Source organism: Dasypus novemcinctus, chromosome 2, assembly GCF_030445035.2.
Source record: "Dasypus novemcinctus isolate mDasNov1 chromosome 2, mDasNov1.1.hap2, whole genome shotgun sequence".
Lineage (NCBI taxonomy): Eukaryota > Metazoa > Chordata > Mammalia > Cingulata > Dasypodidae > Dasypus > Dasypus novemcinctus.
In genome coordinates this window covers 155,575,620-155,601,420 of record NC_080674.1, presented here as the reverse complement: position 1 = coordinate 155,601,420, position 25,801 = coordinate 155,575,620, and the positions used below count along the sequence as shown (strand labels likewise).

General features: G+C 41.5%; 1 protein-coding gene across 15 annotated transcripts in view; it reads left to right on the top strand.

The window, feature by feature from the left end:
• The window catches only part of PPP2R2B (protein phosphatase 2 regulatory subunit Bbeta), a 497,691-nt gene that overhangs the window by 219,419 nt on the left and 252,471 nt on the right, over nt 1–25,801 (top strand). For 3 of the 15 annotated variants that reach the window (XM_071210498.1, XM_071210494.1, XM_071210502.1), the window contains one exon: nt 8,212–9,814. The exons of 5 other annotated variants lie outside the window; for them this stretch is intronic. Coding sequence is in view for 5 of the 10 variants with exons in the window: in XM_071210494.1 (XP_071066595.1) it covers nt 9,745–9,814 (70 nt within the window). In the remaining 5 variants the exon portion in view is untranslated. Of the gene's footprint in view, nt 1–3,726; nt 3,852–4,355; nt 9,815–25,801 lie in introns of those variants that run through there. 7 more of the 15 variants (XM_071210505.1, XM_071210504.1, XM_071210492.1 and 4 more) reach the window with 6 other exon arrangements.

The window sequence follows — 25,801 nt, the reverse complement described above, 5'->3', positions numbered from 1 at the left end:
GCATGGAGAAGAGTTCTAAGGACTACACTCTCAATGCTTGTACATTTAGAGGTCAGAGAAGTGAGGAAGAGCCAGCAAGTGAGTCTGAGAAGGAGAGTGCATTGAGGTAACAAGGAGAATCAGGAGGAATCAGTGAAGAAAGTCTGTAAGGAAGGAGGGAGGGCTCAATTGCACACACAAAACTTTACATATATGTGTTAAGAGCAATGCTATGTATAATTCAATAAGTACTTGGAAATTAATCCACTGCTCATGTGACCACAAAGTTCTACTGTCTAACACAATATAAAAGACTACTAATAGTTCTCAACCAGATGCCTGTAGCTGTTCCTTTTAAATTTCTCCACCTTGAATGGTCATAATAGCATCCAGATGCCCAGCTATTAAAATTAATTTTTTATCAATGACATATGGTTATTTGGCTTCTTCTCCTATTCAAATTGAAGCCATACGTGTTGAACTAAACAGTTTGGCTTTTAAAGTGGTAACTATTACAGCAACTGAACAGCGTAGTATATCCTTCTCAATATTTGAGTTTGTTATATGCTATCATAGGAGCATTTTCAGAGTCTTGATCTTTTTTTATTTAATCCATCAAGTTTACTAGTTTTAGGGGTAAATACAGGTTGGGTTAAAACTTGCTGTTACATAATATATATGTACAATATATATGTGTGTATGTATCTATTTTCATATATATACTTAGTTTGAAATATAATATATGTCATGAGATTCATCAGATTGACATTGCTTGGTTTGGTTTTAGCATTACATTCTAGTTTAAGTTCTTAGTAGATACAGATTTCTCTTTATAATAATACATTAAATCAATCTTTGTGAATGGAGTAAAGTTTTTGAAATAGTTCCTCTATGCCTGTGCTCCCCAATGCAGTAGCCACTAGCCCCAAGAGGCATTGAGCATTTGAAATGTGGTTAGTTTTGAGAGGTGCTATAAGTGTAAAATGCACCCTGGATTTCAAAATTGTAATGTGAAACAAAAATATACGTATATCATTAATAACTCTATATTGATTATATGTTGACATAATATTTTGGATATATTTGATTAAATCAAGTGTTGTTAAAACTAATTTCACCTACTCTTCGCTTTTTAATAAGGCAACTAGAAAATTTACAATCACAATGTGGCTTACATTATATTTTTATTGGACAGAGCTGTTCTATACATTCTGATATTCTATACATTTTTATATCAGTGACTCTCAAATTCCTGTTGTGAAGGAAATGATTTGATCTTTTCAATACAAAGGTTTCCTCCTAAAAGTTTCATGTCATTAGAAAAGCAACTTTTTAAAATATAAAGTTTCTACTACAGAAATTATACATGTTCTAAATTTTCTTTGACAAAAATATGAACATAAAAGAAAACCACAGATAATCACTGCTAATATTTTGATATATTTATATTAGTATTTGCACATTTTTAACCAAAAAAAGGAATCATTCAGTGCATGTTGTTTTATTGTGTGGTTTTTTTTTAAACAACGTAACATCGATATCTATCCTTGTCATTAGATACTGAAAGTAACATGGTTCATGGTCACAGGGATTTTAAAAATCCTTAATAATAGCTTTATTGATTGATTGATTGATTGAGAAATAATTCACATACCATGAAATGTACATTTTAAAGAATGCAATTCAGTGGTTTTTGGTATATTCAGAGTTGTGCAACCATTGCCCCTTAGCTAATTTTAGAATGCTTTCATTACTCCAAAAAGAAATCCTGAACCCATTAGCAGTCATTCCCTTTCCATCCTCCCTCCAGCCCCTGATAACCACTAATCTACTTTCTATCTCTAGGGATTTGCCTATTCTGGACATTACACATAAATAGAACCATACATATTATGTCATTTAGCATAATGGTTCAAGGTTCATCCATGTTGTAGCATGGATCATTCTTTTTATTCTGGCTGCATTATATTCCATTGTATGAATATATTACATTTTGTTTGTTCATTCATTTCATTTATCCAAATGTTGATGGATATTTGAGTTATTTCCACATTTTGGCTACTATGAATAATGTTGTTATGAGCATTCATGTACAAGTTTTTGGATGAAGATATGTTTTCATTGTTCTAGAAGTAGAATTGCTGGACCATATGTAACTCTATGTTTAACTTGTTGAGGAACTGCAAAACTATTTTTCAAAGTAGCTGCCCCATTCTATTTCTCTACATTCTTATCAACACAATAGTAATGAATGACTTTTTAACAGAGGGACTCTTCATCCCCAGGAGGGACAAATCAAAATCTAATAGCGGGTAGTTTGGAAAAGTGGCTCCAGATGATTCTGATGTGACCCCCACCCACTCTGACACACATGCCCATGGAGAAGCACTAGTATGCATACAACTGCTCAAAGCACAATGGTTAAGAGCATGGACTTCAGAGACAGATGGTTGTCCCTATTTGTGTGACTTTGGGTATGTCATTTAACTCTGTTAGCCTCAACAAAATGGAGATAATAATAGTACTTACTGTGTAAGTTTGTTGTAAGAATTAAATGAGAATAATGTAAGTGATGTCTTAGGCAGGGTACCTAGCACGTAGAAAATGCATGTAAATGTTAGCTATTTGCTATTATTATTGTGCCCATGGCTCAATAATTCCCTTAAATAATATGAACTTAATATGAACTCAACAGTAAGTTCACATGGTATGTTATATTAAAACACCTGGGTTTGGGGAATGGGAGGAAGAGATGAGATGTGGAGGCGTTTTCGGGACGAGGAGATGTCCTGGGTGGTGCTTCATGGACAATTACGGGACATTGTAGATCCCCCCAGGGCCCACTGGATGGAACGTGGGAGAGTGTGGGCTATGATGTGGACCATTGACTAGGGGTGCAGTGATACTCAGAGATGTACTTACCAGGTGCAATGGATGTGTCACGATGATGGGAGAGAGTGTTGCTGTGGGGGGAGTAGGGGGTGGGGGTGGTGGGGGTGAACGGGACCTCATATTTTTCGAATGTAATTTTTAAAAATAAATAAATAATTAAAAAAAAAAACCAACAAAAAAAACACCGTAATCTGTCTAACCAATTGTATCATTGGACATTTAGGTTATTTCCAGGTTTTTATAATTATAAACAATGCTCTGAGAAATAACCTTATGGCTATATTTTCACCCACATCTATGATTGTTTTCTTAGGATAAATTCTGTAAAGTGTACTGTTTACCACATTTTAAAGAAATTTGGAAGAGTTTTCCCCATTTATATTCTTATTTAAATTATAATAGGTTTTACTTGAGAAAAGTAATCAGGTACTAAGAGATACTTGGTAGTGTTACTAAACTGGCTTTTGAAATCCTCAAGTTGTACCTAACTGACATAATGCAGATTAAAACTATCTTGCAAAGGACAGCCTAAATTTAACTCTTTCTAAATCCACTGAATTGAGAAAAGGTACAAGTGGATGTTTACTCCCAGACTTCCAATTCTGGGCTTTTGGATTTTGTACCTTCTCTCTCTTTGCATCAGTATCCTAACTAATAAAAGAATTTTTAAAATGTATCCTATCAAGACAAGTCAAAGAACTGGCAAATGAAATCAGGAACAAAGGATACTTTTGTTTTGCATGTAAGCAAAGCAAGGGCAAAAATAAGGGGGCATTGGGGCCTGAACAGTAGAAAAGAATGATTCATTAAGAGTGGGGACACACCAAATTACAAATTATCAAATTACATTATCAGGTCTAGGAGGCTTATAGGGGAAATCACCCACATACTCACCAAGGCAACTTCATAACCAGCCTGGAAAGGATAAGACAAAGGCATCGGGTCTCCTTTGATGGATATGGGAAAGCTTCGTGGTAAAGGTAGGATTTTAAGAATTGTTCATTTACATTATGGCAGAAGTTCGGTTGGATGATGGAATGCTCTGGAAATCTAACATAGCTTGAGAGACAGTGTCAAGCAAATGGAGGCAACTTTAGACAGGCAATGGGAATGAGTAGAAATATGTTGGCTCCAGTAGAGCACATAGGGGGAATGGAGTACAGCAGAAAGGAATGTACTGGTGTGCTGGTAAATATTTAACAACCAGCTCTAAAAAGAAAAATTTCCATAATACAAATATCCCACCATGGCAGATCTCAGATTTTAAGCAACCAAAATGATGCCGCTGAAAAAGGGAGTTGGGAAGAGATGTGCACAATCAGCACAATGTATGTGCTGGCTCCAGCACCCTCCTGTGTGTTTGCACAAGTTTCTGTGCTTTGAATAATGGAGGGAACGTTTTAGTTGGTGAAACCCATTAAGTGCTCAGGGCCTAGAATTCATATGACTCCTTGAGGGCAAAAGGTTTTGTTTTCTTTTCCTAGGTTAACTGACATCTTGAAGGAGCACTCATGTTATAATACGCACAAAAAGGAATTGCAAGCATTGCTAGAAATTCAAGAGGTCGGCTTCAGGGCAGTTGGAACATAAACCACCTCAGAGACACAGTTGTGACTTTAGTGCTAAGTGGTCCTAGAGAGGGATTCCATATGCTTCCCACATAGAGAAATGTGACTAGGTCTGCACACACATAATGTGAAATTTGTTCCATTTGCACAAGACTTCGTGGCCTATGAGGAGCTTTTTTTGCAAGATGGTAAATTTTCTGGTATCCAGTTTCTAGTTGCTCATTAAGACAGATCTATAGGTGGTAAAACTCACATTTCTAGGTCACTTTTGTTCACATAAATGCTTGACTTGTGGTACATCTCTTCAATTTTCTGCAGATGGAAAGAGGAGGCACCCCTAGGAGAGAGAACTGACATTTTAGTGACGCCTGGTTATGGGCCAAACCTGGATTAGTTACTTTCCTTACAATGGCTTTGAAGCCACCCACCAACCCTGAGAAGTGACTCCTATTATTCTGTTCCATTTTGCAAATACAGAGACTCAAAGATGTTAAATTTTTTGCCAAAGGTCATGAAATTCACAAATGCCTAAGCCGGGACACAAACCAGGACCACCTGACACGTAGTCCTAGTGGACCCCCAGACTGGCTTAGGTCAAAGGTTTTAATAAAATGTTTAACTGTAGATATTTAAGATGCTCATTGGATGAGATGACTTCAAAGGTTTGGATGTAGGAAACACTCACCTACTTATATGTGAGTGTTGGGGGTGGGGCATGAAAGGGTGGTCAAAAAGAGACTTATCACAGGCTGTCATGTTGAATGGGTAACTTGAGAAGACTGTTTGTATCTGCCCCTTTCGATGTCAGCACAGGCCTGAATTAGGTCAGCCTATTAAGTCCACGCAGTTCCCTGTGCCTTCCCTTTTCTTGCCTATGGTCCCCTTTACATTACTGTAAATTGGACACTAAGTTCCATATTGGCAGAGGCTGACTATCTATCTCATGCATTGATACTGCTGAAGCTCTAGTCCTATCCCAGAGTCTTTCATAATAGGTGCTTAAATATTTGTTGAATATAGATGATGATGATGATGAAAGTAGATGTTCAACAAGTAACAGCAATATATTCTTTCTCAGCATTCTCTCATTTAATTCTTACAATAATGCTATGAAGTAGATACTATTCTTATTCCTGGTTTATAGATAGAGAAACCATGGCTTAGAGAGATCTGGGAACTTGCTCCAAGACACAATACTAAGTTGCAGAAAACCAACCAGCTGTGCCTGATATCAAAGCATGGGCACTTAATATTATGCTACAGTTGGTCGATTTATAATGCAGTGGTTACATTTCTAAGAAAGCTCATATTATTAAAATCAGATTATAGAATTTAAGTTCTATGAAGTAAGAGAACTCCTTTGTTGCTTTCTGTATCCCCAGTCTCTTGGCATATAGTAAGTGCTTAGTAAATCTCTTTGGTGCATATGTATGCATGAATGAATAGAAACATTATTTGCACAGGAAAAGGAGCTATGAGCTAGAACATTTCAGGCTTCCAACAGTTTGTGGAGAGGGTTGGGCACAGATTATAAAAAGGTAGGGTGACAAACCTTAATATCACTGAAAAAAATTCAAGAAATATTTATCCATTTAAGATAACTACTTGAGATGAAATATTGAGATATAGTGGGAAAAACTGATAATAATAAGTAAACAAGTATTACAAAATGCAATATGCCATAGGGAAGGAAAAAGAAAGATGAGACAGAAAGTACCAGAAGTGGGGACTATGGAGTAGTCAGGAAATGCCCCAATTAAGTAGGGGCAGTTAGCTGAGACAAAACCCTGTAGGATGCCAACAGGCATTGGGCACAGCATGTGCAAAAGCCAAAGCTTTGGAAAGAACTTGACATGTCAGAGGAAGAGAATGAAGGTCCCCAAGTCTTCAGGGAAGTAGCGTAGGCAGTCCTCACACCACTACAGGATTGCACAGGGCTCCTTTCTCTCCCTTACCTACTTTATCATGTCATTGTGTTAAATCACAAAGCAACAACTTCATTTTTCTTCATTTTGGGTGGATTTTGTCATTGCTCGTACTATCAAAGGGTGATATGCAAAATAGAAACCTCAAAATCTACTCAGTTGGGAAGCGGATTTGCCTTAACAGATAGAGCAGCCGCCTACCACATGGGAGGTCCAGGGTTCCAACCCAGGGCCTCCTGACCCTGACCAGTGTGCTGAGCTGGCCCACGTGCAGTGCTGATGCGCACAAGGAGTGCCGTGCCAAGCAGGGGTGTCCCCCGCTTAGGGGAGCCCCACGTGCAAGGAGTGTGCCCCATAAGGAGAGCCACCCAGTGCAAAAAAAGTGCAGCATGCCCAGGGTGGTTCCACACACATGGAGAGCTGATGCAGAGAGATGACACAAAAAAGACATTAAGATTCCTGGTGCCCCTGACGAGAATACAAGCAGGCACAGAAGAACACACAGCAAATGGACACAGAGAGCAGGCAGTTGGGGGGTAGGGAGGAAAGGGGAGAGAAATAAATTTTAAGAATAAATAAATCTTTTAAAACAAAAATCTACTCAATCTGTGGAGATCCGCCTAATTTGCCTTTGCAGAACTTGTGTCTTAGAGAAGAAATGCCTGTAATGATGAAGAAATGCAGAAGGAATTTTGTTGGAAATGTCAAAAGGAAAATTTAGTAAACCCAGAGGCCTAATCTATGGAGGGGCCACTTCCCCCACTGGTTAACGGGGAGAATTCCCCAAGCAGAACCTGGCCAATGAGCCTGGGCCCGCCTGATTCATCACTCAGCTTGATCTCAGGAAGATGAGGGGGAAGGATTTCCCATATATTAATCCAAGGCCTCCTGTGGAAACTTCAGGTCATTTCAACTGAAGATAAAATGTCTTCTTGCCTCTTGGACACACTAGGAGGTGAACTTAGCCCCTTTCTCCTCTGTCACCTCCTCTTCCTCTCCCACCACTATGCCAATCTCCAAGAGAACTGCAGATTAACTTAACACCGGAGCCTTGGAGATGGATGCAGTTCATATAGAAGCATCAGCCAATGCAACTGGTGTTAAAGCACCTGAACTGGATTAAATCAACTTGCACCATTCTTCATCTGCTGCTGAAATTAGATATGTGAAATTTGGACAAATAATAAAATAGGTATGTAAGACAACCAGCAGATGAGAATAGAATGTAATCTATTGGAAGCTGAACTTCCCATCCCCACCCCCTCACCACACAGCCATCACCCCCTCCTGGAAAATAGATCAAAGAACATTTCCACTCTCTTGTCTCTTCCTCCTTCACTTTCTGGAGATGGGAAAAATGCTATTTTCCACTTACAAGAAACATTTATTCTTCATGGAAATCTAATGACAATTCCCAACCTCAGTTAAGGACTTGTTTCCCCATTTTTTTGAACTTCAAATACTTTCTAAATTGTGTTAGCCGAAGCATTGCATGTATATAATTAACTCACAGGTCCCTCTGGGCTCATCCAGGTAAACTTGTGGAGCTTAACTGAGCAAGACATTTGATGATGCCTCTCCCTGCAGTGACACCCACAGAAATGAGTAACTTCTACAAGAGGAAACCAGGGAAATGTCTTTTCCAAATTGGCTTTCTACTTTGGTCATTTCATAAATGATTTTGGGTCTTTCACAAAAATAACGATCTCTCTTTCTTTTTCCCAAATGCGGAATTGTTTTGCAGTTTGGGGAAACATAGGTGAGGGAGGAAATTCTGTATTTTCCTCCTCCTTCAAGTAGAAAGACAGGTCTCCTTTGTATTAATTGGATTCTTGAAATTCCCTCAGGGTAGCAATATCTCTCCGTGAGCACCGGGCTATCCTTTGCTCCAATGCACCTTCCTTGTCAAAAGCAAATTGGAAGTTCTTGCGGTGTTGTGTTTGCACAAGCAAAATCTAATCGGGACAGTGACAGTTTGACTACAATGAAGTGAAAGGGGGTAGGGGGAGTGGACTTTTTCAGGCGCCCCCCCCCCCCCCCGCCCCCGTGTTGGCTAGATTCGTAACTCAGGCCTGTGTAGATATAGGGTAAACAGACGCTCAACACCAGCAGATGTTTTCGCTCCGTTGGAATGGAGGAGTCAGATGTGAACTCAGTTGCGAAGTTGTGGCCCTGTTCTCCCTTCTATTCGTAGCACAGAGGGTTTAAGCTGGGTTATGAGCAGCTCTTCTCCCCACTCTCTCGCTTCTTTCTGAGCCCTCGGGAGCCCCCAAGGCCTCGCCCATTAACTTCATCCAGGAACCTCATGAATTATATAAGGTGGGCAAAAGCGACCTGGATGTAGACTTCCTGCGTACCCAAGGGAACCTACTTCCCCTTGACGTCCTGAAGGGCTGGTGTCCAGAGACAGGCAGCGAGCTAGGGGTTCTGGATGCAAGCGAGACACTGTCCGTGGTTGCGGGATCCCGGAGCGGGCAGTTTGGAAGAGCGCGTTTGTACTTTCCCGGTGAACCCGTCAGCTAGCTGCTTGCTGCTCAGGCGCCGGTTCACGGCTGCGTGCGCCCCACTGCAGCAGACAGCCGCCGCAGCCGCTGCCTCGGCCACCACCGCTGCTGGGGAAGAGACCTAGGGCTGCTGACGCGGTTGGGAGGAGCCTCGCCTTTAATGCACCAGCCGCCTCCAGCTTCCTTCTGCAGCAGCAGCAGCTGCGAGCGCGCGCGTGTGGGTGTGAGGGTGAGTGCGCTGGCGCCGGCCGCAGCGCCCTGCCCAGCTCCCGGCAGCCTTCCTTAGCCCCCGCGCGTCGGAGCCGCCCTCTCGTGGGACCAGCACCCTCATCCGGGCCGGACAAGCCTGAATCTTGCCCCTGCCATCTCGCCACTGCAGCTCGGGTCCAGAAAGGCACCATTTTGTCGCGGCTGCCCGCTCTCCCGGGGGGGCGGGAGGAGGGATCTTTTTTGCATTTTGGAACGCCTGCCAACGAGAGGAACCTGTTGGGCATCTCCCCAGCCCGGCTTGTCAGCGCCACCGGGACGGGCGGGCGGGACCAGACCCCTCGGGGCACGGCGCATCTTGGCATCCGGAGGCAGCTGAGGCAGGCGCAGCATCCTCGCTGGGAATTGGAGCTGGTGTGAGCGCACCGCAGGAGCCGCCGCCGCAGCCTAGAAGATCCCGAGTGGAGGAGGTGACAGCTCCATTGCTGGATTTTTTTTTCTTCTCTCTCTCTCTCTCTCTCCCCGCCTCCCCGTCTCCTCCTTAGGCTCGGACCATGGTGCAGTCCCACTGGCTCCCCTGCCCCCCTCTCCTGTGAGACTGGCTGCGGGGAGGGATCATGGATACTTGTCTGCCGGCTTCTGGTTCCCACGCAAGTAAGCCTGCTGTCAATGGAGGAGGACATTGATACCCGCAAAATCAACAACAGTTTCCTGCGCGACCACAGCTATGCGACCGAAGGTAACGCCAGCCCCACCGCATTCCGCCGCTGGGGCCGGCCCCAAGTTGCGGATCGCTGTGCTCGGCTGGCAGCTGGGCGCGTAGTGGCGGAGACTCCTCCGGGCCCCAGGGCTGGGGCGGGGTCTCGGCTCCAAGGGGCAGCCGCTAGTGCGCCAGACATCCATCCGGGCTCCGCGAGGCGAGCCCGGCGTTCAGCAGCAGGTGGACCCGCGGCCCCCGGGAGTTTAAAAGGCTCTCGGGGATGAGGCTTTTCAGGGTGTGGACCCCGGCGGGAAGAATGACCCTGAGTAGCAGATGCTTGCAGGGGTCCTAAGAGGAGACAAGAAGGGAGGAACCTGGAATAACCGCGGGTCCACCCCTCCCTGAGCCAAAGGGTGCTCTCTCCCGTCGGCTTCAGAGAGGGCATGGTTTCATTTCCTGTCCATTCATCTCTCTAGCCGAGTTACCTGCTCAGACAATTCAAACCCCTTAAGGCCCTTTGCAGAAAGGCGAGCCCCTCTCCCTTTGGAAATGCATTAGCAAGAAATAAAAAGGTGACTGGGGAAATAGTGTTCTGGCGGCCAGCGAATGCGTCTGACACGTGGGGCGAGCAATGCGATCAGTGGGGCCTTTAAAAATCACCATTATGAATTCTGCAGCAGTAGTTTCTGCTGAATCAACAGCCAGCAGAAAACGAGAGGGTTCGGCAAGCTGAGCTTTGCCAAGAGGTGAAATTGTCATCTCTCTCTCTACTAGCTTGTTCTAACATTAGCCTGAGTGCCATGCAGCAAGCAGGAAAAGTCAGCAGGTGGAATCTCATTCTGCCTTTTGTATGGGAATAGAGATTGGAGGCTTTTTTTTCTCAAATGTCAGAACTTTTGCATTTTTGCTTTCATTTTCTACCTGTAGGCCTTCATCCATAGCCACTCATGTAAAGTGTTGCATTAGGCCTCACCTATTAATATCCATATGAGGATATGTATGCAAAAGCGCCTAAGGAAACTGTAACAAAGTATATTTATTTAAGATTATTCTTATTATACTTGGATGCTAATAATTCGATAATAGTTAATCAAGAGACTATTAGAGAAATGTGATGTGGGGAGTAGAAGAGCTCAAGCTCTGAAAGAAAGAGAAAAAGACACACAATTTGGGGGTAAAGGTGGCATTTTCTATAAACATCCCTGGAAGTTTTAGTAGAGGCAGTGCCCAGCACTATTGAAAATATATTCTCCATTCATCATCATTATCAGAGAACATCAGGACGAATGTGCCCACAGTGCTAGAGAGAAGAAGCAGAATTGTAGGAGCTCCAGGAGCTTAGAGGGTTTTTGAAAGATGTTCAGCCCATCCCTCTCTCATACCGTGCACCACTGCTGATCCTTTTTATTTGCATGATGACAATATGGTTGTAGGATGTTCTGCCACAGTCTCAGCACTTTGTCACTAACTCAGTTACCAGGTAGACTAGAATATGACTAGCTCTGTGTTTGAGCATGGTGTCCAAGATAAAAGTTGTCCTTGGGTCTTTTGCTTTTGGGGGACATTTCTTTCTGTTTGTGACTACAAAGAAAGAAGGCCAACTTCATGAATTGTATGCAGTATGTTGCATTATGCCTCAAAGCTCAGGAGTAGGAACTTAATCAACCTGAGAAGATGGCCAGGTTGGGTCCATGTGCTTAGGAAGTGCTCATTGTCTATTTGCAGAAAGAAGAACTGAGTTAACATGACATTCCTTGTTGATTTCAGGGTCCTGGATACTACCTTTATTCCTAGTTTATGCCATTTTTGTAAATGCTGATTCTAGATAGAATATCTGGGTTCATAAAGTCAAAAGTAAGGCATAAGTTTAGAGCAAAGAATTCTGCTTTCTGAAGTCTTTCTATGTGACAATCAGTCTCTCCCTCTCTCCCTTCCTCATTCCCTCTCTCTCTCTCTCTCTCCCTCTCTCTCTCTCTCTCTCTCTCTCTCTCTCACACACACACACACACACACACACACACACACACATCAACCTTAGCAAACCTTTATTTCACAAGTTCCCAGAGCTCTTTCTTTTGGTAAAGATATGAAAAGGAAAAGGTGGAACTTAAATGGTATAAATAGCGGAAGATGGGTAGAGCAGGACGTTCTCTAGGTTTTAAGCTATTCACTGTGGGAAACATTCATGAAATTGTGCTGGCCAGAGGGGGAAGAGTCTCTCCCCTTCCAATGAATACTTTAGGAAGTGCTTATACAATTTGAATGAGCAGCAGATCAAAATATTCTTTGTTAAATTCTCTTCATTGGGATCTTGCCCCAAAGTTCTCTTTCTCCTTACAAACTTAAACCCATTTACTAGGGAATTAGCTTCTAAGTCCTTCTATAGACCTTGCTTTTCTTTTTGTTTCCTTTGATATTTGTGCATTTTTCCCCTACCAGCTCAGATATGTCAGGGTATTTTTTTTTCCAAAATCTCCTTTGCATTTATCTGTGAATTTTTCTTCCCTTTCCTCATATCCTTCCACACTGCAGTATTCTATTTAAAGCTGAAAGATTTTGCTGTGTAGTTAGTGTGAAGGACTCTAAGCTCAATTTGCATTGTAAGTGGTAGCTGCAGGCAAATTCATCCAGCTAAGAGCAATGCAAATGCTAAAGGATACTTTTACCCGAATCTATTTGTCGGCCTCTCTCTCTCAGAAAGAAAGTAAATGCATTTGTTAGAAACATTTCCCATGACTCCTTTTGTTATGGATATTAAAATTACCACTCTTCCTTTTCCTATCTTTTCTTCCCTTTTTAAAGTTTCCTTCTTTAAGCATTTACTATGTTCCTTGCACTGTGCTGAGCTTTTTATATGTAGCATTTCAATGTACCCAAACCCTGCTAGGTGGATGTTATTTCACTTTTCAGATGAGGAAACCGAGGCAAACAAAGCTCAGAGCTATTACTAATTAGCTGAAATCACATAGATAGTGGAAAAGCTTGTCTTCCAACTCTGAAGCCCATGCTCTTCCACTGCCTCATTTTCCTTTAACCATCAGCTTCTGTTATGGAGAAAATCAAATGGTTTTTATCTTTGTGTGGAAGCTGTGTTTCTTTCCATCTGGGGTAAAATTCTTTGCAGAAATGCTTTGAAAGTGGACAAATGGGTTGTGTGTGAGGAAGAGTATTGGGTGAAGCTGGAATGACCACAAAAATAAAGTCAATGTGATCGGTCGATTGGCTTTTTCAGCTATGGGACAGGAGGTTTCCTAACCAATGTTTCATCTCTCAAATCTCTTTGCTCTATATGTGGATTTCTTACTATATTTTTAGACTTCTGTTACAGCCAAGGAAAACCCTTTTTCCCTTAGATTCAGCTTCCTAGATTCAGCTTCGTACTACCAATGGGGCCATAGACAGAGTATTCAATATGGTTGGAATGGCAATCTGGTTAGAAGGGAAAGTAAGGGAACATGTTTTAAAACAAATGCTCTGATCTCAGTTTCCTTAGCTATAAAATGGGCATAATAATAGAACCTATCCCACAGGGAAAAATTATTTAATACAGGGAAAGCACTTAGGATAGTGCCTAATGAAAAGTGAGCCCTCAATAAATTATAGCTATTGATATTTTTACTTAACCTGTATTTTTACATAGCAAGTTCAGTTTTTCCTTGGATTTTGTGTTAATTTGGGGTGAACTTGAGGAAGAGGGCTAATGGAGATGGGAAAGAGATGTCACCAAAACCCACCACAGCGTCCTCTTGGACTAGCCATGGATCTTGCCATTTAGCAATTTAACTACAATGAATAAGTGCCATCTGCCCTCAGAGGCCTTAGAAAGATGATGCTGTTTGTACATATTAGGGAAAGAACAAGTTTGCTTATTACAAGTAGTTTTTTCCAATAATGGATTCATTCTGCCCTTAATTCCTTTAACAAATATTTATTTACCTTTTTCAGAGGTGGTCCATCATGTTCCAAGACAGACATGGTCTCTGTCCTCATGGAGCTTCAGTTGAGTGGAGGAGATATACATTAAACAAATAATTATGCAAATAAATGTATAGTGGCCATTTAGGGTAAGTGATATTCAAGAAAAGCACAAAATGCTATGACAGCATATATAAGGTGGAACTAATCTAGACTGAGAGTTCAGGGACAGCTTCTCAGGAAAGGCAATTTCAGGCAAAAGGAACAACAGGTACAAAAGCCCAGAGGTATAAAATAGTCTGACAGATTCAAGGAGTAAAAAGATTACTATAGCTGTTTTGTAGGTATCAAGGGGAAGAGGAATGAAAATGAGACTGGAGTCTTGAGTTTACTTTGGAATGCACCAACAATAAGATAGAGGGGTGAACAAATGGATAGATAGATACGTGATAAAGCAAGTATGAAATGTTAATGGTAAAATCTAGGTGGTGGGTATATGGATATTCTCTGTAATTTAAAATCTTTGCTCTCTGTTTGGAATTTCTCATAATAAAGTATTGGAAAAAAGAGACTAGAGAGGTGTTCAGGGACCAGGTCACATCGAGCTTTGTTGACCATAAGGAGTTTGGACTTATTCCAAAGATGGATAGAAAGCCATTAGAGGATTTTGATCAGGGAGAAAATATGATCAGGCTTGTTTTTTCCTAAAGCCCAGTCTTGTGACCGCATATGAGGGATGGGGGTCAGGGGGCCAAGTATAAAAAGTGAGTAAGAGTAAAAGAGGAGAGATAGTTAGGAGGCCATGGCTGTACTCTAGGATGGTGAGAGCAGTGGAGATGGAGGGAATGAGATGGATTTGTAGTACACTAGAAAAAGAATGGCTAAGACTCACTTGGTGTGAAAGATTGGATGTGGATGGAGAAGGCAATGTCAAGGGCAGCTCTCAGCATTTTGCCACAAGAATGAATGCACAGTGGGGTTTTTCACGAAAGAGAAACAGATTTTGGAAATTGATTAGTTTGAGGGTCCATGAGACATCCTGACTCACAGTGAGACTCTCAAGTAAGCAGTTGGATATCTGGGTCTGAAGCTGAAAGAACGACCTGGACTAGATATATAAATTTGGAATTAGAGGTCACCAGCATATTAATGATATTCAGAACCATGTGAATGATGAGATGCTGAGGGGAAGAGCATGCCAACAGGCACAGTTTGAGCCAGTGAGTGAGAAACCCATCCTGGCTTGATAGAAGAAATTGTAACATAAAGTGCCTCACAGTGGAATAGGCTGCCTTGGTAAGCAGTAATTAACCACACACTGAAATTAATGGAACAAAGCAATATGGCCATTTCTCAGCAATGTGCTAGAAAAAGGGTCCAATCTTGGGTGAGTATTGGTTTTACATGGTCTCCACATGAGATCTGAGCCATCTGTGCATTGTTGTAGATTCTTAGGCGCACCAGAATAAAAGTGAACAAGGGAAGGTCTCCCTTTCTACCCCACACACCCTCAAGAAAGAGAAAAGTTGTGATGAATAAAGCTGGGGAGGTACATGACAATGGCCTTCAATATGAAGGTCCTGGGAAGGCACTGGAAAAATGAAAGGAGATGGTGTCATATGATGGAGAACTGCGCTGTAGCTCCCTAAGTTGCTTTGGTATTTAGATGCAAATATAAGATCAGAGTGGTATTTCTGATGCAAATGGATGAAATGTTTGTGCTCTCTGCTGTTCTCGGAAAAATCTGAAGTGGAAGGTGGAAAGAAGCTGCCTTATACTATTGTAAATGACCTTTCTGGGAATGGGAAATGTTCTGCTACTAAATATAATAACCAGAATGCATTGAAAATCACTAGCAAGTATTCATTATTAGCATCAAGGTCCCCAAGGGCAATCTCAAGCCTTTTTGCTGGCTGGTCAGAAACGTACCAACGAACTTGTGGTGAATAATATTAGGCCAGTCCTGTCAAAATATTAGTAATGCTCAATGAAAGGAGCATAGCTATAAACTGACATTCCTAGACTCTGGCATTTGCATTTAAGAAGTTAAGGGTCCAAATTAGACATTTAGCAGAAAGAAGAAAACTAGCATTTATTGAGAACTGTCTGTATTCCAGGCATTATCCTAGGTGTTCCTCATATGTTTACTTTATTAAGATCCCTCAACAAGCCCAGTGAGAATGGTTATATTTGCCCTGCATTTCAGAATAAGAAATTTAGAGGTTCAGAGAAACAAAGAAACAAGTAAAGTCACCTACTTGTAAGTAGTGGCAGCAGGGTTGAAGCCCAGAACTAGGGGGACTGTGGCCTGTGTTCCTCGCCTACCCATGCTGCCTCTTCTCAGGATTTTGTGGGGAGAATGTAGGTTGTGTTCCATCTTCCACATAATCTCCACAGTGCCCATTCAGAGCTGCTGGATTCACTCATTCCATCTGTCCCCCATACTGCAGTGCATGTCTCTGGGCCTTTCTCATCACCCCACAGAATGGGAAATGATTTCCCCACCCAATCAATGCTGGAGTCCTTAGCTGACTTATTCCTGGTGATGTATTCTACCCTATAATAAGGAAGAAAGAAATTATGGAATTGAGCAAGCAAGATGTGAGAACTCACTGGTTTTCCAGAGCCTTCTCAATGTCCCCACCTTCAGCTTAGGACATTAACAAATTTCTTCCCCAGGCTGAAATGAGATGGTCCTACTGGACCATCCCGGCATTCCTTCTCCAGGGCTAGTTGTGAATCACACAGTTGCCTGGGCCAGCACGAACAGAGTGGAGCCAAGGCAGCTGTGGGAAGGCAGCATGTCCTTTTGCATATACATCTGGGTGTGTCTGAGGCCGTTCATTGGCCAGGGGATCTCCCCAGCCTCGTTCCACTCACTCCACTTCAATAGGATGAGTTTGCTTTCACCAAACCTGTCTTCTTTACCACCAAATTTCCATTTTTTGCCCTTACAAAAGAACTCTAGAATCAGTCTGAAAGTCAGCTCTGACATAACAGACGAGCTACCCCATGGGAAGCTCAGATTCTTTCCACAAGTCCACTAAGAACTTTTTCTTAAATAATTAAGGATCTCTTGAGTTCTTATGTTCCAAATTCATTATGGAAGGAGCTGGGGATGATGGGATAGGCTATACATGTGTGGAATCCATGGAAAACTAATTCATATTGGTTGGTTTCTTTGAAGGAAGGACCTATGGGAAATAGGGAGAGGTGTAGGGAGAGGTCAGACTCTCAGTTCTGCGCTTGGGCATAAAGAGACATGATTGTTTACAACACATATAAGGAAATGCAGGGGGCTCTATGAGTGAGGGGAAAAAAGATGTTTCAACTCCAGGGGTCTAGCATGACCTGTACAGGCAGGTGTTTAACCTGAAAAAGATGGAATCTGCTAGATTGAATGTGTCAATTAGCTCTTTACCTATGAGAAGATGCATTCCCAGCAGTCCTGGGCTTTCTGCTGGGGTACGACAGCCTCCCCCATCAAGCCTTCCTGATTACACTGCTGTAAATACCTTTTAAGTAGTATCAACCTGAAGCAGGCACGGAATGACTGGCTGCCCCCTCCACTAAATGTAGGGACCTGGCTCTGTGACCCTCAACAGATGTACAAGATGTGTGGAAGGCAAAAATGCTGAAAACAGCTCCCCTAGGGAATATTGCAGCAAGATGCCGAGAGGTCCCAAGTGGTCTAAAAGACAAAACTTGGATCCCTAAATACAAAACAGCACCAGTGAGGGTTTTACCTGAGAGGAGAGCTGTTCAAGCCACTTGGCGAGATTACCATTGTTTATGAGATTGCAGAAGTCAAACTGGGCCAGAGACACCCAATTAGGAGTGCTGTTGGTTCATGCCTGCCAACACTGTTGAGTGTAATTCACATTTCCCTCTGCCTTTATATCTTTATTAAGCAAAATCACACAAACGCCTTCTTACTTGAAATGTTCCAAACATCATGGAAGCAGATCGAGCAAAGCGAGAATCTCCCTTCTTCCCACGCCCGCCCCACTTCCCTGCCCAAGGGTTAGCAATTAGCTGGGTATGTTTCCTCCTTGTGCAAGTGGATCATTGGGAGAGGGAGTGGTTTGCTTGCATAAATGGAATCCTACTGTTTGTTTTATTTCTATTTTGCTTTGTACCCCCTCACTCCCACTCAGTGTTACTCCAAAAGATCTTTCCATGTCAGAACACCTAGGTTGCCCTGTTCTTTTTAACGGCCACATAATTCCTCTATAATATGCCTGTACTGTCGTTCCTTTAATAGTTCCATGGTGGATGGATATAAAATTGTTTCTAGGTTTTTAAATTACATAAGATGTGACTGTGATTATTCATGTATATACATTTTTGTGCAAATGTTCTCCTCCCTTATTTTATCATCCTTAAAGCCAAAATACTGGTACTCATTTCTTAGCAAAATAGTAAGAAGAAATCTCTGATTCTCCATTTATTCTCTGCATAATCATGGAAAAGTCATTTAACTTCATAAACCTGAATTTCCTATAATAGAAAATGGGAGTGTACTGGGCATATATACTTATATGTGCACAGTATAGCATCTTCCAAAATTATCATGGACTTGAGTGCTAGGAAAGAATAATATTGATTGCTGATAATTGTGGAGGGTTTACACTGAGCCAGGGACTGACTTTGGGCTCTAAAGTATTTTTTCTAATTTAATCCTCACAAGTCTATGGGTTAATGCTGTTCTTAGTGCCTCTTTGTAATGAAAAAAAAAATGGAAGCAGAATGAGCTTAATTATTAGTTGTCCAAGGTCACACAACAGGAAGTGACAGAAGTCACATCCATATCTGTCTGATTCTAAAGCCTATGTTCGTAAACTCTGCAATAGATGGTCTAAATGTAGCATATGGACACACCTGTGTAAAATAAAAGTCACAGGGTTGACACTGAGAAAACATTCATTTTGTAAAATAAATACTTTTTTTTGAAAAAATACCAGTACTAAGATATTGAAAATAAAATGAGGGAAACTTGAAAGGCAAAGCAGAATCATAAACAGTTGTAATGAAGGCAAATCAGAAGTCCTGGGTATGATTCCCGGTTCCTTCCACATAATTAGTTACTTCCACTCTCTGGGAGTCAGTTTCCTAATCTATGGAAATGAGGCTGACAGTGGAGGAGGAGAGATAGGTGTGCTATAGGTTTTTCTGGCTCTAGGTTTCTATGATGTATTATGTCTGTATTTGTGATCCTCTAGGTCTCTATGATATGGTCTGACATTTTGGTCAGGGGTGTGAATGGGAGAACACAGGTATAGGCTTTCAGTGACCTCAAAAGCTCCAGGCCTGGATATACTTACTGATGGGTCAGATCATCCTTCTGGCAAGATAGCTTTGGTGCAGCCAAGAGGCAGTGCCAAAAGGGAAAACATCTCTTTGCCAAAAGCTGCTGCAGATGGAGGAGCCAGTCTGTCTGGGCAGCCCATGACTTTGAAAGGAGCCATTTGGCAAAGTTATTGGCAGAAGCTGCCTTGCAGCATGAATGCTGGAGACTCTCCTGGGCTGGAGCAAATCAGGGATGCAGCAAAGGTGGCTGGTGGAACAAATAACCATCTGGTGAGCAGGGTGCTGCTCATCTTGCTGCGCTGACAAGGGAAGAGCAAGTGCCAGTCAGTGAGACTGAGCGCTCCATGACACCACTGACAGTCACAGCAGAATTTCTCCCTGCTAGTGTGTGCTCCCTGGAGGGAGTTATAAACCCCATGTGAACCTGGTTCTCAGAAATCAGAAAGGCCCCAGTTTCTTCCATTGGTATAAGTAGTAGGAATGAAAATTCATGAATTCAAGACAAAAATTATTTATTGCCAGGTGCTGTGTGAAATGTGCTAGGGAGTATGGTAAAGTTTAAGATTGAGTTCTTGTTCTCAAGCACTTTACCATCTATTTGGCCAGTTGGCACTCTGTCCATCTCAATAGTTAATTAACTATATATGTCAGGCTAAGTGAAACCAAGCTGTGTTTACCTCTCTATTATCATTAGGGTGCTGAGGTGTGGAATCATAGCATACCTGGGTTCTAGACCCACTTCCAGCAATGCACTTTGTGACCTTGGACAGATTCCTCCATCTCTCTGAGTGTTTCCTTACCTATAAAAATATGGCAAGAGATGAGGCAACATACTATTGCATTTATGTAGAATTAAATAAATACGAAAGAATTCCTCTTTTACTCCATGTATTTGGGACCAATGGTTGGTGAAATCTAAAGGCTAAGGTAGGGAAAAAAAATGAAAATACGTATTTCAAACAGCATTAACTCATGTTAATGTATAGCCAAGGCCTTATCTTTGAATATAGGTCTACTGATAGGGGGTTGTTAGTTTTCTTGCCCAAACCACAACCAAAATGATGAAGATCATGTTCAGTTTTGGTTTCCCTGAGGTCGAATGCAAGCGTGGACACTTGAGAGTCCTTCTAGGTGTTTATGATTGTCTCCCAATTATTTCTTTCTCCCACATTTAGTTAGACAGTTCTTTTTGAAGTCTTTTTGAAAATATTTACCTTAGCTTTCATAGGAAATAACTATTCTCATTCTTTTTACATCATTCTTTTAATCACCTTTCATGATATTTAAATAACAATTATAACTCCATCAAGCAAATGGGGAACAAACACAACTGACTCAGTAAACATGCAACTCAACCAGAAGAAACAGAAGTGAGTCTGTGTACCAGAAGTTAGCCTACTAAATTAGCTTTAGCCCCATTTTATAGAGCGAATGGAAGGCATTGTTTCATCCAGTAAGTCAGCTACATAGAAGTCCATTAAAAGAGCTTCTACTGTAATTATAATGGGGAGGCAAAGCCACTACATGCTGAGTGCTTGCAATGTACCAGGAATGAGGTTATGTTCTTTCTATGTATTATGTCATTTAGTCTTCACAACAGTCCTCAGAAACATGTACAATTAAACCTGAATGAGGTGAGACTTTTAGATATTTATTCACCATTGTTTATCCATTTCCTAATGCAGTGCCTGGCAAATAGCACTCATGACACATTTATTGAGAGAATGAGAAAGGGAGGGAGTACATTTCTACTTTACTGATGAGGAAAGTGACACTTAAATAACTTGCGTAATCTGCCCAGTAGCAGTCAGCACCCCCAGAACTTGACTATAGGTATGTCTGACACAAAAATGTATGTTCCTAAGAACAAATTTAGGTATATTACAATAATAATAATAAAACAATAATTAGGTATATTACAGTAATTTATTTTTTATTTTTTTACGAAGCTCGTGGGTATGTACTTTGGAGCCCATATAACCTTCAAATAGGCTGAAATTTTGGTATATAGGCATCCTAGGACAGGGGTCAGTAAGCATTTTCTGTAAAGGGCATGATAGTAAATACTTTAGGTTTTGTGGACCATATAGTCTCTGACATTTTAGTGCATGGGTAGAGCTGTATCCTAGTGAAATCTATTTACAAAATCAGATGGTCTCTTGTGGTTCTTCAACCCCTATTCTAAAACAGTGCTTGGGATCCAACTAAAGTTCAATAAATGTTGAACTTCTAAATGAGTAGTCCTATTAAGTGCTAGGGAGACGTTTTAACAGCCTTGGTGGGATTCTAACAGGTGGAGAGGAATGGTAAAGACTTTTCTTAATGGAAAACAATGCCTTGTGTGATGGTAGGAGGCAAAAGTAAGCAACGAAAATGGCATGCCATTTGAGCAAGTGAGCTGGAAATTAGACATTACAGAATGCTTGATAGTGCATTAGAATCCCCGCAAGTAACCGTACCTCTTTCAAACAGTGTCCCCCTCAAATGTTCACTCAATAGTCAGTTTTTTAAAACTATAGCTGTAGACCCTGCTGTTATAGAGTTTGCATTCTATTGGGAAAATCCACATTAAATAAGCACAAATATAAGAATATGAATATAAATCTTGTTAAATGCTATATAGGAAAAGACAAGGATGCTATAGAGAATATGCATGCATAATGATGGAAATTTGGACTATACAGAAAATCTAAAGAAGAAAATAAAATTAACCTCTAGGTAGTTCCAGATATAATCATTATAAACATTTTTGGTATATTTCCTTCCAGGATGTTTGGTGTGTGTGTGTATGCACGCACGCACGAGGGGGGGGGGGGGGTAGAGGGAGGAAGGGAGGGAGAGAGAGGGAGAGAATGGGAATGAATGAATGAATGAATGAATGAATGAATACTGGAATTACATTGTAAAATGATGTAAAACCTGGGGCTTTTTTGTCCCAAACACAATACTGTGAGCATTTAAAAAATAACATCCTATAGTTGAATAGTAATTTTACCTATCACGTAATGCTTGAAGTTCAGGTTATTGGCAATTTTTTTTTTTGCTATTGTAATTATGTGATAAACAATTGTAGGAATCTAAATCTTTGTTTATGTCTCTGGATATTTTCTTAAAACAATTTTTTATTTTTATTTTGTTTTTTATTTTTAAGATTTATTTTTTATTTCTTCCCCCCCCCGCCAGTTGTCTGCTTTCTGTGTCGAATTCACTGTGTGTTCTTCTGTGACCACTTCTATCCTTATCAGTGGCACCGGGAATCTGTGTTTCTTTTGTTTCTTTTTTTGTTGTTGTTGCGTTATCTTGTTGTGTCAGCTCTCCGTGTGTGCGGTGCCATTCTGGGCAGCTCTCCTTACAGGGTGCACTCCTTGCGCGTGGGGCTCCCCTACGTGGGGGACACCCCTGCTTGGCAGGGCACTCCTTGCGTGCATCAGCACTGTGCATGGGCCAGCTGCACACGGGTCAAGGAGGCCCGGGGTTTGAACCACAGACCTCCCATGTGGTAGGCGGACACCCTATCCATTGGGCCAAGGCCACTTCCCATAAAACAATTTTTTAAAGGCATGGATGTTGAATTAAATGATGATAAGAACCATTACATTTCTTGATAATAAATTGCCCTCTAAAAAGACATACCAAGAAATACCTTTCCAACTGCTGTGGACCTTTTCCCAGTTTTATTGCCATATTTTGCCTCTGCCTCACATTGTTACAGACTTTCAGGATGTTTAAGTTCATCCTAGTGAATTTATGTGGGGTAAAGATTGGGACAAAAATCATAAAGATATAACCATTGACTTGCAGTGTGTTACCATGGCCCCTGTTCCTCCCGAAGTCTCAGGTGCATTTGCCCTTTCTGAGAGGAGAAGCTCAATTCTCAGCCTCTACCATTAAATACATGGGGGTGTAGCTTGTTCCCTGGGAGTCAGTACCCACCCGTGTTAGATAAAATGACTCATGGCCCCAGGGCATCATTTGTAGCTAAGTTATGGAACCTGGTGACCCAGAATTGTTAATTTTCCTCAAACTGATGAGTAGATAGCTTCAAAGAATAATTGACCCAATATGACAACCCCTTCTAATTTCAAACTCTGTTGGTTGTTTAATGAGCTAACCTCTGGCAGAGTACAACTTTGGCATTTCTGAAAGCTGCATTAACTTTTTTGCTAGTCGACTAATTTTGTAAATGACTGTTAATACCATGTGTGGTTCAAGGAAATTTGAACCCAGGCAAGTCTGAGAAAACTAGACTCTAATTTTCATTGGCCTAAGACTTCCAGATGTCAGAAGTCTTTAGTTTTCTTCAAAAGTTGATTTGATGGAAATGAAAAGTCCAAATTCTATCAACAACCACTGTGGTTATATTTTCAGTGCTTTTCAGTCCCGTTTCAAAGTATACTGGCTATCTGCATTTCTGCAGTCTTTGGGGATCACAGTTGGGAGTCAATTTGAAGTCTCAATTCATTTAACATGAATATTTGGGGCAATTAACCACCTCCCCATGATGTGTCTTGCTGTCTTGAAGTAAGAATATTAAACTCTTTGAGCCACTTTTTTAAGTTTGATATTTTATAAAGTATAAAAACAGGTATACAAGGTCTGACCTAAGTGTTCAATAACTAAAGTTTGATGGGTGGATGGTGATCAATGTTTAATGGATGAAGATTTGTGGTAAGTCGGTGACCCAATAACTGCCTCAGAGGACAAAAATATTAAAGAAACTTCTAGAAACACCAAGTATTGATGGAGAATTAGGAGTTAACATTAAAATCTACTTCTCATCTCTTTTCTGTTTGGAAGGCAAAGGTGGAATTGGTGTTATGAGAGAATATTGATTAGAGCAGGAAGATCAGTGGGGACAGACTGCCTGGAATTCAATGGTGTCAGTTTAAAAGGAGATACGAGAGGAGGAGAACTGCCCTGGGACCCCGAACTAACAGAAGAAACTGGGATAGTCCAGTGCTTCCAACTGACGTCTCCTGCAGTGACTTAAATTCTAATCCCTTCTCCCTTTCATTTCAGTTCTGTAGGATTAGGCTGGGTGAAACCCAATAGTATGCTGTGGAAGTCAGAACTGTCTAGTTACTTCATAGGAGACAGGGGGACAATTTTGATGGAGTTCACATAGGAAATATACCTATGTGAACAAGGTATATTTCCAGTAGGTCCTCTAACCCTTTGAGGGGTTGGAAATCAAAAACATGCTGAGGTCTCACCAGGACCTCAAGGACTCTGTGGGCTGAGTTGAAAGATGCAGAAGCAGTCTGATGATCATATTGTGCTTCTGCTGCCAACATGCTTGCTCTGTCCCCAAGCTTCCTCAGCACAATTTGGGATGGAAATTTTCTGATTAGAATTTTTCCTATAAGTCTTAGAAATTTGGACTTGAGCCCATTGTGCAGACCAGGTTTTCTCTTTTTCCAGTTATTTGACAAGCAGGTCTCCTTTGAGTCACCCACATGCATGGCCTTGATCTAGACTTTGGCACATACTGAAAAGGCAAAGAAATATTTTTTACATTTGTTTGACCCTTTAAGAAGAGTGCTGTTCCCAATTTTTTTCCTGTGCTTATAAATGGTAGTATTTCCTTCTGCCTCCTCATCTCCTTGTCTCCCCTAGCTGGTCTTTAAACCAACCAGGCTGACTTGTTTTGTCCTCACTACACCAGGTCATTCTTGCTTCTCTGCCTTTACATGTTGCTGTTTCCCTTAGCCTGGGATCTACAAAGCGTGGGACCTTCATTTCCCTGTGATGTTTTCCTGAATTCTTTGAGTTCTTTAATCATCACAGCAAACCTCTGAGGTATAGGTATTATCCCCATTTCCTCATTGTGGAATGAGACTCAAGTTTAGACAGCCAGTAAGAAGCAGAACCTACATATTGTCTCCCTCACTAGATCAGAAACTCCTGGAAGGCTGTTCTTATATCTTTACTTCATTAGTTTAATCTATAAACAACAGTACAGAGCTTGACACACAGGTGCTAAATAAATTTTTTTTTAATTTAATTGAGTTTGAGAGTATATCAGTAACCTCTGTAGTTAGCATCGCATGCAGTCAGTGACATATTCTTTACTTGAGAGTTTAAATTTGCAGATTGTTCTAAAAATGTTGAAATCAGGTTCTCCTATCCCTACTAAAGTTCAACGATAAAGGGAGATGTCAAAAGATGTGCTATGTGATTTGCGTAGCCACTTGCAAACTTTACTAGCTAATTAAGATCATAGTGGGAAGCAGACTTGACGCAATGGATAGGGCGTCTGCCTACCACATGGGAGGTCCGCGGTTCAAACCCCAGGCCTTCTTGACCCATGTGGCGCTGACCCATGCGCAGTGCTGATGTGCGCAAGGAGTGCATGCCACGAAGGGGAGTCCCATGCTTATGGGAGCCCCACGTGCAAGGAGCGAGCCCAGTAAGGAGAGTTGTCCAACGTGAAATAAAGTGCAGCCTGCCCAAGAATGGTACTGTACAAATGGAAGGCTGACATAGCAAAGGTGATGCAACAAAAAGAAACACAGATCCCCAGTGCCGCTGATAAGGATAGAAGCAGTCACAGAAGAACACACAGCAAATGGACACAGAGAGCAGACAACTGGGGGGACGGGGGGTAGAATAAAAAACAATAAGAGCATAGCCTATTATTCATTCTTTCGTCCATTCATTTGTTTGTTTGTTCTTCCATCCTATTCTTTATCCAACCAGCAACTATTTGAACAACTGAAAACTCATTCACGTGATATGAGCTGGTATATGATATCAGAATGAAAAAATAGAAGTTATTAACTTTGGTTATGAGGGAGAAGG